This window comes from Cephus cinctus, unplaced genomic scaffold, assembly GCF_000341935.2.
Source record: "Cephus cinctus unplaced genomic scaffold, Ccin1 Ccin1_scaffold0013, whole genome shotgun sequence".
Lineage (NCBI taxonomy): Eukaryota > Metazoa > Arthropoda > Insecta > Hymenoptera > Cephidae > Cephus > Cephus cinctus.
In genome coordinates, this window is record NW_014332762.1 from 2069103 (window position 1) to 2081790 (window position 12688).

General features: G+C 47.5%; 1 protein-coding gene across 6 annotated transcripts in view; it reads left to right on the forward strand.

Moving 5' to 3' along the window:
- LOC107265102 (hemicentin-2) overlaps positions 1-12688 on the forward strand; it is an 86499-nt gene that overhangs the window by 43327 nt on the left and 30484 nt on the right. For all 6 annotated transcript variants that reach the window (XR_001537120.2, XR_003058237.1, XM_015734227.2 and 3 more), the window contains 2 exons: positions 1131-1358; positions 6668-6837. Coding sequence is in view for 4 of the 6 variants with exons in the window: in XM_015734227.2 (XP_015589713.1) it covers positions 1131-1358; positions 6668-6837 (398 nt within the window). In the remaining 2 variants the exon portion in view is untranslated. The remainder of the gene's footprint in view (positions 1-1130; positions 1359-6667; positions 6838-12688) is intronic.

Here is a 12688-nt window from a genome sequence, read left to right on the forward strand (position 1 = left end):
GAGGGGGGCTATCATATTATTATCCGATAGCGACATGTTTAAAAGTAGCCGCTATTTCGCGCGCATTGTTGAGGCGACAATGTGACACACATTGCGAACAGTTTATCGTCTGCAGTTCACGCGTGCAACTGCATAGTAATGATACCTACGTAAACACAACGGCGTCCAGTCGAAGGATGGATCCGCGATCCCAAGGTGTAAGATTTCTTATAGCTGCGCTATCTATACTGTCGGCAGTTCCGTTTTGGCTGCCTGCGGCTGCCTGTAGCTCCGATAGCTCCGATAGCTACTGATTCTACTGAATAGTAGACCCTACGGCCGGCAGGTGACGTGAAGACAGGCAGGACTATAGCGGAGGCTGAAGAGAGGCTGGAGTGGCTTTACCAGTTGCATTGTGCTCCCCGTTGCACAGACATAGGATGGATGCTGAGACAGCTACTGCTGAATAGAGAGGCTACACGAGAGATCTAATTAATGGAAGATGCATCGTCCTCGAAATCCTTCCGCCAACTGGGAGCTTCATGTGACGTCACTTCTTGTAAGAGTAGCACCGAGACTAACCGGAGGGCGACTAACAGGGCGACTCGTCAATTCAATTCTCTTTACGACATTCTTCTTTATATTGACTCAGTTTACACGTATCATTGCCATTGTTACTCTACCAATTACTTAGTACTTGACTCTGTAGACAAAGAATCTATTATCCAGCGCATATCACTAGTTCAGAAACTTCAAGCAATACGAGAAGCGATACGAAGAACTTCAAGCTAAAAGCAACGACTACTGAAGTTCGCACAGTCGAGTTTTCGCAACTTACAATGTTCTAATTGTAACGTACCGAGTGGAAGAGCCTTTATCTCGTATATGGGTATACATATTATATATTACTAGTTAGGAGGCTGCGGTCAGACAGATCGAACTGCCGCGGAGCCTATTGTTAGAGACAAACAAGGGCGGCCACGATTGACAGGGGGAAATCAATGTCATCTACATGCTCAGTGCGTACGCACTGGGTGGTCGCCCATCTTAATTCAATCTGAAGCCCTCAAGGGGTTTCCGCTCCCTTCTGCGCACAAACGACACTTGTCCATGTTATTCATTAAAGTCTTTGTATTTCGTACTGTCCATAGGAAGACCGAGGCCGCGTGTGGAGTGGTACATGGACACGCAGCTGATCGACGAATCCTACGAGGTCAGGGAGAGTCAAGGACCTGGGGGTGAAATGAGGCCCATAACCGTGAACCACGTAACGCTCGAGGGTTTATCAAGAAAGCACCATCACGTGAAACTCTCCTGTAAAGCAACCAACACGATCCTCGCTCTGCCACCGACCACCACTGTCATCATAGAGCTTAACAGTAAGTGCCGCCCCTTGGATGAATCAGCAGTCTTTTCCTCCAACTTTATACATTTATGAAAGCGAGAGAGAGAGAGAGAGAGAGAGAGAGAGAGAGAGCAGAATAACCCAACATAACCCAAAATAACCCACCTTCGTAATACGTACGTTGCATGTGTGTATGCGACCAGATATCTATCCCTCCGTGCTACCAATCAACGCGTCTAATTTAATCCCGGCAACACCTCCAACCCCCCTACTTTGCACCGTTCGGAGAGCATCTCCGGCTGATCGGATCAAGCACGGATATCGGACGATGTGCCGCTCGGAGCGAGATCAATATTAGCCGAGTATTAGTCGGAGACTTAGAGGCAACGTCTATATAATTCTCAGGGATTAGCGGCAACGCTTTGATCTTATTTCGGGGCGCTACGTGAATTTACTGGTACGTCTGGTTGAAAGGTGTATCGCATCGTGTCGCATTGGAAAGTTCCCTCGGGATAAATGGATAGATCGGTAACGATATGGAATATTTAATATGCGGCAATCTAGAGCGACACCCTGTGAAACTCTGTGACATGATATGGAAGATGGCGCACGGGGCCAATATTTGGATTTCTCCCAGAGAAATTGAAACATTTTTCAACGATTAGGGGCGGAGGTGATGGCGCGTGGAAGGTCGTATCTCGACTTTACACACACGAGTGGACGAGCTCTGCCATCCGTGTGTGTGGAATATTTCTGTGTACATATCAGAAATCAAAGGGATGAGAGCGTTCGCAGGGGATGTGTCGTCGAAAACCAATCAACCCTCGGGCGTCATTAATAACATCGAAACTGCCTGTACCGAAGGGGCAGCCATTGGTGCCAGACTGCCAGTAGAGTCAGTGGAGTCACGCTGGTTTGCGAATTGCGTAATGCGAGCAGGAGCCGGACACGAATCGCCGAACAGCATTCGGCACGACCGACAGCGAATGCCCGCAATAATATTAAATTAAGTTTTATGACGAAGAGTCGACCAGCCGACCACCGTTTGACCGTTGCCCTCGCTGTTTACGTCAGGCTCGATATTTATTATCGTGATTCATGAGCAGCGTGACTGCATTATCCTAAGGGACGAGGTAGGATTTTCCCATCAGCCCATCAGCCCATCAGCCCATCAGCCCGTCCACCCATTCGCCTGTCACGAACCCATTGCCACTATGCGCCTAGAATTCCCAATGTTCCTATATATAATACGAGTAAGTATGTACTGACCTAACCAGGTGAAAGATATAGAGTGAAATCTCACTCTCAGAGAGAGAGAGAGAGAGAGAGAGAGAGAGAGAGAGAGAAAGAGGGTACGGAACGCCCGTTTCTCGTACCTGATTGGTTCTTCACATAGCTTACATGTTTTCGCATTACGCAAGCTAGGTGAGATTCCACTGTACTATGTATATAGTATATTCGGTAATGCGTGAATACGTGTAACTGACATGAGTATAGCCAAGGCGCTCGTCTTTCCGGGTTGAAGTTTTACTCTCAGTGACGTTTTCGTACGTCAGCGAATTAATATTTATACCCATGATTCCGCAAGAGGCTGCTCTCTTTGACCGGGAGCTACCATAGGAAGCTGCGCTGAACTTTCTGGCAAACAAGTTTAAATTAAATCATGTCCACGGACTCGTAAGACGTCGACCTCCCTGCCCCCATTTCTCCGTCCGCATCTTGGACCTCAACGAGCTGACGCAGGTCGGACTTAAAACTTTTGCACTGGTTGAACGGCGAAGAGGAATATAAAAAAGCGGAAGTAGCAAAAGAAAAAAGTGAAGGACCTCTTCTCACTGCCGTAGCCTTACTTTCTGCCTTTCGTACCAGCTTCCCCACTGTCGGTAGTTATGCCGGAGTCAATGTAGCATGGACTCCCATTCTGATAGCAGTAGTGGTAGTGGTACTCGTCGATAGCGGCTGTACAGTAGGTGGCGTCCGCCTTGGTTGGAAGGAGAATTAAGAGAGGAAGGTGCGCACCAAGAGACGCGGAGAACTCGGGCAAGCCTTAAAAACGTCCACTCGGTACTTATCTTTCGGGCGTTGAGATATTTGTATGGATTTATTTCTCCGGCTCGAGTCGCGAACTTCTTACTCCCGTTGCGCTCTTTCGCCCTGCCGCTTCCTTCCTATAATTCTCCAAGAAGTACAGCTTCGAGTTTCGACCCTCCCTCTCTTCTCCTCCTGGCGCCATGCACTCGACTATTTCAATTAATTCGTTTGATCGTGATACGCTTTTAAAATAATCTCTCCATCCCATCGATGGCCCAGGAGAAAGTTTACTAAAAGCAATAACTATTCTCCTTAGTGGTAGTAGTAGCAGTAGCAGTTCTTCTTAATTTCCTTTATCGGCTCGCTTCAGCGACCTTATCGCGAAATTCGCGGATTATGATGCGAGGGGTGGGGGGCAGGTAGCGTAAATTTCGTAAAAATATTTAAGTCCACGGTGCGAATCCTGCGAGCACGTGGCACTCGGGCACGTTAACATGACCAAAGGGCGTCCCTGCAATTTCAGATAATTGTCCTTTCTGGGCAGCTGCAAATTATCCCGAGCGTCGCTTAATAAAAGGGTTCCTTTCCTCCTTCCTTTTCCTCCGGGCGGGTTTCCAGTGGAAAGTTTTAAGGACGTTTAACGTTAGAATTAGTGGGGCTCCGAGTCCGTCGCGTCGAGTAGGTTACGTGTAACGTGTTACCCCTTTAAAAGTGACGTACGACGAGTGCCCGAGGGCGGCGCTGCCGTCGCGGACGGTTTCGTGCTCTCTTCTACAGCCGACTTAATTCCAAGAACGTAACTCCGGCAGTAACTCACCTCAGGGGAGATAATTCTCTCTTGAATTGTTACGAGTAACCTATACATATATATTTGCTCTATATACACTATACTGCCGTACGTCTGCCATCTAGAGGTACGTATGTATTGCTACGTACACAGGAGGAGCGCGTTACTGTCGCAGGACAAGAGGATTGTTTTGCTTTGTGCCGGAAATTCCGCTTATCGCCAAGATTTCATCCCTTGGGATTCGCTCCTGGGGGTCCTGAGACATTTTCACCCTCGCGACGGTTTTTACTCTTTCAAGTAAATAATAATAAGCGCGATAATAATCTTCATTGTCGAATAGGGACAATAGGGCGCGCGCAATCTTGCCACCCTGCGTTTTTCCCTATTTTCTCCTAAAATGAGCTGCCAGCAATATTCCGAGGCCTCTTGACTTCCATCGTGCGGTTTGGTCGATAATTGGGCCGCACGAAAAATCCTCGAGAACCGACTGGCTGGTTGCGATTATATTGTCGCGACGAACCCGAATAACGGGAGCCAGAACGACGTGAATGACATAATGAGAGGATTGTCAAAAGTGTGAAGGAAACAAGGAAAGCTCAGGAAAGTTCGGGCACTCGTTGGCTCCTTCTCTCTTCGAGTGAAAATTAGTGAGAACGAGCGACGAAGCCAGGCGCTAGAGGCGAGAGCAGGCCTGCCAAATTGCGGCAATAATATCACTTAGAAATGGACACCTAGGAGGTAAATTCCCTTAACCTAAGTGTAGCCAACGAGCAGTTAGCCGAATCGGTCCTCCTCTCCTCGACAACCCGTTAATGTCTGCTCGTTGTGGTAATGTCCCTTATAACCTATGCTTCCGCGCTTTCCCCCTAGATGTCTCCACCGCCGAGTGTATCTTCACTTCAGTCTGGTCTGCTATCTTCGGGCTCTACGCCGCAAAGATTCTCTTTGTGCCGCGTTGTGTTAACCTAACCTAATCCAAGCTGACGTCTCAGACTCAACGTATCCTCAGGGTGCGCTCTGTGCATACGTAGTGAACGTATCTGCAGCCACACGTGGCACTTGCAAAGAGAAAGTTAGATAAGCAGAGTTAGAAAGTGGCGAACCGACCGTTTTAATTAAATAAACCACATTTTCTTTCTCTGATACTGCGGCTCCGGAAGGGATACGAGAGGTTCTCGAATGAGATTGTTTTGTAACAGCTTTTAGCAAATGAGAATTATATTAAGGCTAAAACGGTACGTCGAAGGGCCATTATATCCAGTTGAAATGTGATATAGCTTTTACTCTACCTGCGTTCCGGGAACATTAGCCACGTTGCGTCATAGCCTTTCTTTTGGTTGTGGTAAACTCCGCGTGCATTTCTGTTTGGCAATTACGTCGACAGGAATGGCGGAAAGTTTCCACGTTGGTTTTACAACTGCTCTATGTATTAGTATTCAGTGGAAAAAGCCCCTGAGAGTTGACACGTGGAAAACGATTCTCTGAGATTCCATGTGGATTTTATGGGGGACGATATCTTCAGTTTCCAATTCGAGGACGGACATTTATTGTAGATCGGGGACTAATTGGACACTGCAAATCCGAATTTAACTTTTGTGTCGATGCCAAGGAAATATCATAGTGTTATTAGATCCATTCGACATTGACCCAAACCCTCTTCTACGCTGTGTGCGAATTCGACCCCAACGTATAGCGTATGCTGCACCAACCTTTTTATCTGGTTCTTTTATTTCCTTGTTTCTTCCCTTAACTTAACCCTTTCACTTTATATTTGCCAGCTCGGAGATGGCTCGCGGTCCAACCCTCTCTGTCTCATTTCGTGGGGGGTTCGCTTTCGTTGAAAGCACGAAAAGGAGGAAAAGTTCCAGAGGTTCCCAAGGACCAGGGCGATGATAGAAGGGATATAGAAGATAATCGAGTGGCAAGAGTGCCGTCGCTCAAAGAAGATGAATTTGTAGGAGGCACGGAGAGGGGGAACCGCGCCATGCAGCCTCACTAACCCAATAACGACGCGCGTCGCTATAATTGTTTCATTATGCCACTGACGTTTAATTAATAGTTTTTGCAGGGGTTGTACAACCCCTAGTCGCACAGCTCAAACAAGCAGGGCTTTTACTATATGTATATCGTAATATGTTTACGATATTATCAAATTTTATGACAGCGCAAAGAGTAATATCAGCCCCCTGATATTCTTGCAATTTGTCAGAAATTTACTTCTACCTCATCCCCCGTACAAGATGATGAGGCGTCCCTCCCCCTCCCCATTCCACCATCGCCGATTAAAACAGCGAGAAATGGCATTTCGAACATGAACTGGGCCAGTTTGTAATTTTCTTTGGAATCCTAGAGGCGTCGCTGCCGTGCGCAAAGTTATTTAAAAATTCTCGTCGGTTCTCCAATGAAAGCCATTCGAGGTGGCTCAGAAAAACAAAGCCCCACAACTTTAACTCCCGTAATTGATCGATCAAGCCTACCAGCTGTTTTTCGTCATTCTGAAGGAAACGTTCCATTTTCATTTTCAGTGAAACCGCTGACCGTGGAAATCGTCGGGAAGGAAAAATTCACCGGGAAGGAGAAGATCTTCTCCGCGGGTAAGAAGTACAAGATAGAATGTCGCAGCACCGGCTCTAAGCCACCGGCAGTCCTGACCTGGTGGCGAGGCTCGAGGCAATTGAAACGGGCAGTCGAAAATGTGAGTAAGAATACGACAGTAATATATATGTATATCTAACCTTTCCGAAAGGGCAACGACGGCGCAGTGGAAGAAATTCCAGAGCTCCCGATTTAGCTGCCCAATGAACTATCCTAATAATTGGTACCAGGTGCCACTCTGATCCATTAGGAAATTATCGGTCAACATGCAGAATACGTATTAAGGAGTTCTGTTAACGGGATCCTACGGATTAGGCAGAATGGAGAAGTGCTCCAGTAGCTCCTAGTTCGGACTTCCGTCGAGTCTCTGGTTAGAGTCGAGAAACTCGAGAAACTCGAGAAACCCAAGTTGCCAGCGCGTCGCGTATGCATGTCCGAATTAGAGGGATTGCGAGTGAAGATTCCTGGAGGACGGGATTAGGAGGCCAAGCACCAGACAATCATAAACCATTGAGGACGTGTCCGCGTGGGATGCTGAGGGACCAGCAGACGTCCCTGTCGAGAAATCTCTCTATACGTCTTTCACATACTGTACCTGCCTATGTAGTTACGTTGTTCGCAGCCCTCGCGCGTGCTCCTGGAAGTAAGAGAAGAAAAAAAAAATACGTGGACAGATTTTAACGATACAGAATCAAAGTGACCCAGTGAAAGACCAGGGAAACAGGAGTGCCTTGGGAAAGTAGAAAGGAAGGAAGGTCAAATAAATTCAGTTCCCCTGTGGTCCCCACGAGGGAGTCGGGAGGTTTCAGTTACGCGTTCTGTCTCCGAGGGTAATTCAATCGACTCTACCTGCCATATCTATTTTGCCTCGAGGATAGAATCGAAAGACGCCCTTTTGGATGGACCCTTTTCGCCCCACCCCTTTTGTCCACTCGCCCTCTCACCCCTTAAGCTTTCATTACATAAGAAGGAAAAGAAAAAATGCTCCGGAATGTCTTCTCCTTTTCTCCTGAGGATCTTTTCTCTTTCTGAGGTACTCGGCCTCCTTCAGCAGGTCTTTCGCTATTATCTGCTCCCTCTTGGTTGGATTAGGCTTTCCTTTGGACAGCACGTGTGAACGTGCCTTTAGACCATACCCTCAAAGCCTTGGTATTCCATTCGAGTGCAGAAGAAATGTTATTCGTTCGTGTTGAGGGGATGAAATACGAAGTCGTGGAAAAGGTAATAAGCCGACGAGAGAAAGAAAGTTATTCGTTATTTATGCGAAACATGGAAAGGGTTCAGACCCTTCGGGGCCATCGTTAAAATAAAATCAACCCCCTCCCAGTTTCTAGTTTCCCTCGCCCCTCTGGACGGTAACCTTCTGCCCGGAGGGGATGAATACACATAGCAGAAGGAACATTATACATAATACCTAGTCTGCTGTAGGGGTTGATGGAGGGGCATCAGAATGGCCCTGGAACGGGCGTTCGAGATTTTGAAGTTTTCGTGAAGATCCACGTTCGTGAGGATTTTCCAAAATAACCGAGATTTCACTGGCACCCCCTGGAATGCTATACGGGTACACGTATGCCAGAATACTTGGTACACATATCTTTTCTTTGAGCCGTTCGCCATTATATCCACGCAGCCTCCCAGTATCTCTTGCGCCTTTCATTTCTTTTCTCCCGTTCCACATTGTCAGCCTCTTTTCTTTAACCAGCTCATCCCGGATAACGAAGCTATCGCTTCTCGCAGTATTCCGATCACGATCATCCGCTAAATGATCAGAATGACGACGGTTTTTCCACTTGCTCGAATAAAAGTCACGCAGACGATAAAAGACAATGACCTTCCCAACAATAAGGTCTCGACTTCCCTCTGTTCCCTACCCTCGGGATATTACAGGGGAGGCAAAAGATACAACCTTCGAGAGGGTGACTTTCGCGATTTTCCAAATGACTGCCTGCTGGCCTCCCTAAAGCTGGTCCATGATCCGATGAAGAAATCCACCGTCCAGAGGTATCTTCTTCTTGACGTATCTCTCGAAACTGGTCTTGGAATTCGGCAGATCGTAACCTGCAAAGGGCCGAGCTGCGTTCGGGTTGTCGCCGGCGACTTTTCCGCTAAATCAGAAAAGAAACGAGAGTGGGGGTGTGTCGGGGGACGAGCGTGCGTGTGTAGGTATGGGACTTCCAAAATCCTGAAGGAGAAGTACGAGGGGGGAAGCAGTTTGGGGGAAGCGCGGGAGGGGAGGCTAGTGGAAATAAAAAAAATGCCGACAATGGGGTAGGCGTGGCATGCCACCGACAGGACGCCCGTAATTTTCCTCGTGTTCTCTCTTATGTATTATATCTGCTTTCACGTATTTTTTTCTCGACACAGCTTATCTTTCTTTTCTTATTTGCTCCTTTTTTTCGAATTTTCTGGGTTATCACTCTCTTCGTCGCACAGGCCTTTCATAATTCTCGATCATTTCTAATCTTCGCTAGGAAAAACAACTAGTAAATATCCAGGGAAATACGTAGAGCCAGATACGTAAGGTTACATTGGATAATAATTTCTGGCGTAACGGTAACGTTAAGCGCGCTCGTAACAGCCAGCAATTAACCTTAACCAGTTTAATACTTATTATCGCGTGACTCGACTGTGTAATGCCTTTGTCGTGGTCTCGAGTAGTCTTCCAACCCCTTCAAGGTTTCTCGCTCAAAAGTTACCCTCGTTCACGTTACATCGCGGAGGGTGGAAAACAGCTCGGAATAAACGTTTTCCATCTGCAGGCGCAACGCTGGGAAATTGCACTGCAGCATTTACGGTTCGCAGAACAGGATTCGATTTAGAAACATTTCTTTCTTATCCATTCTTGACTTGTGTTCCTTATCACTGTGGTAACCGCCATCCCTCCCGGGGGGGGAAGGGGAGGGGGGCCCAACCTTCTTACGAGAACCTTCCTTCGTCCGGCCGTCTTAGCAGAGTTACGCTCAGGGGATGAATTAATCATGCAAGTCAGGCAGCGGTAATGTAGATTAAATTCACGAGATGCAGACAAAATTTGGTAAAAGAGAGGGATTAAAGAACCCATGCAAGACTCCCGGGAGGTGGTGCGGAATCAAAAAATTTGGATACGAAGGGAAGTCAGAAAGTGGAGTAGTCTAGCGCGTAAGTCTAGCGCGTAAATGCATAGGTAAATACAGTTACTTTAGGAGTTTCAATATTTCACGTTCTCTTGTAGACACAACGCATATAAATTATCCTCTATGAAAGTACGTCCTTTCTATCACGAACCTCTACCGTCTCATGGGGAAAGGTGAGAATCATGGCGGCCATCGGCCGGATGTCGGGTCGAGAATAAATCTCTCAGGAAACGGACGGCTGACGTGTGCAAGGCTGCAAGGTGTGTCTCTGTGCGTTTCCTGGGAATTCACTGTATCATATGAGGAACGAAACGCCAAGCGGAACTCCATCAAGAGGGATAGGATCCATGATTGCCCTTCAGATTCTTATACGATCCTCTACCGGAAGTGAGGAAGGATTTACGCCTTCTCAGTATCGAGCAACAACTATAAATCGAACGAGTAGGGTATTTACTTGGAATTCGACACAACCGGGCAATTCCTATTCAGGCATTCGTTAAAATAGCCTGCAGAGAAAATAACCAGGCTCAGCCAGGCATTCGCGACCCCCTGTTGATTTTAAGTCGATGCCTGATCGAATTTGAGTAGGGCGAAAGTGCGCTGGGATGCGAAAAGAAGGATAGACCATAAATCTTTGAAGGGTGAGGAATCGGTCTGTGGCCAAACCATCCCCCTGATCCTACTTCTTATTCTCCCTTTCCCTCTTCCCTTACCCTTCTTTATTGGCTTTGTCTTTTCCAGAATTCCAGAATTCCAGAGGGTTGAAATGGTGTTGATCGCTAGTCCTGCATGTCGTCGCCTACGTGCTCCATCACCCGCATGTTCAGTACACGCAGCGATGGATGGAGGTTACGTACGGAAGCGTCGAGAGCTTAACCCCCGTCTGTGATGAAGCACCCCCTGAAAAGGGGATGCACAGCAGCCCGCTATTTGGTTAATGTAATACGCGAGGCAACGTGAATTAGTCAATTTGTTAAACGGAACGCTGAATTTTCTCGTAATGTATTCGACGTGGAACAACGTTAAGGGCTATGGGGCTATGGGGCTGTGGGGCTGTGGGGTTGCCACGTGTTAGTGCGTACGCGCGAATAACTCCTGCACTTCCCGTACAAGCACAGTCTGTAGCATTAAACCATTTGCTTTTACGCTCCACAGCCAGGACCTTTACGTACTTGAATTAAGGAGCTTATGTGTTTTCGATTCTTCATTCGTTTCGCGCCATTCCTCGATACATACCTCGTATATAATCAGTATATCAGGACTTTCTTCTCGTGGCATACCGCAACAGCGTGTAAATAGAAAAATCGTTGGTACACTTTGATATGTTAATTCATTCTGCCATGGCCCCCCTTCCCCTCTCGCAATGAATAACAATTCGCCATTTGCATAGTTGGCATTTTGTCTTCTAATTTTCACCCCGAATACCTTGAATATCGTGAATTCAGTCGTACCCGCCCTTCCTGTCTCACATCAACCCAGCATCCGACTGGGGGATGGAACAACCTGTGTGTGGCGTATTACGTGTCTTTAACTATATGCGCAATCAGCCCAAGTGATTGGCGCTAATTCAAACGGCGGGAATTCGACACGAGATGCTTTCAAAGTCCAAGAAGCTTTTGATTCAGATTACCACTTTCGAAATCTTATTCTCTGACAATTGACACAAGTCAATCGGCCTCTAGGTTCAGGCCAATAATTTTTTATCTTTTCTTTTCAATGGTTATGAAAACCTAGCCAATTTCATCGAAACCTATGAGATTCGAGTCACTCGATAGGAGTTTGTATACTATTGGAAAACAGCTTTGAGCCGAGTTGATGAAATAAGGGTGGTAACATATTCCACTTCAGTAGAGATTTTTAATTGACGCGGAACGCAGACGCAGCCCTCGCGCTGCTACGGTGATATCAAGTGAAACATGAAATGTGCTATTCTTCGTTCTTTGTGTATTTGCTACGCAGCCCACGCAGGAGATATTAACCTCTCGAGACATCCGTGAAGGAATTGCCCGAGAAGCTGGTACGATCTCCTTCGAAGGAGACGGTGGTAATCAGAGGGAGAGTGGCGGCACAAAGGCTGAACAAAAAATGTGCTGTGCTCGTGAAAACCGAGAGCAACATCATTTACAGTTTCGGGAAATCCGTCGCGACGGATCGACGGAAGCGTCGAGGAACGACCTGCCTCCCATTGGCTGCCTTGGGGTGCACGCGTAGCGGCGAAGTAGGCAGTAGGAAGTGGGCGGGAAGGGGGCCTTCCGAGGCCAAACGAAAGAACGAACGAGGGCTGCCAGAGCAACGTAGTAGCGGCAGTGGCAGCAACGAAGACGCGTATTGGGAGCGTATTGGGAGGATGCGAACGAGATGGCCCGGAAAGCAGGACGAAAGGAACAGGAAGGGGGCCGCTCGTCATACTTGGTGTCCCGTCGACTTTTACAGCAGCGAATAGATTTCAATTGAAGCTGGTTGGCCTGGTTGACCTGGTTGGCTGGCTGGCAGCATCCCCAGACGGAATCTCATCCTCTGCTCATCCCCTCGAGACGACGCTGTCGGGATTTAAATGAACGGGTCGATTCTCGATACGCCATCATGGATGCGCTTATGACGTTTTTTAAGAGACGTTCCGTAACTCTGAGTCGCTTGCCAAACATCATTGACCTACCCGATGGCTCCGATGGCTCGCTCCTCTCGTCTTCCTGTTCGACCTCTCACCTCGGGCAGCCCTCTCGTTCTTTCCCGACCAAACCGTTTAATATCTTGCGCATATTAAATTGGGACTGAGCTCTTTATTAAATGAGGCAACGTGGATCAAAAGTTACTTTCTTCGGCAATGAACTTCAAATC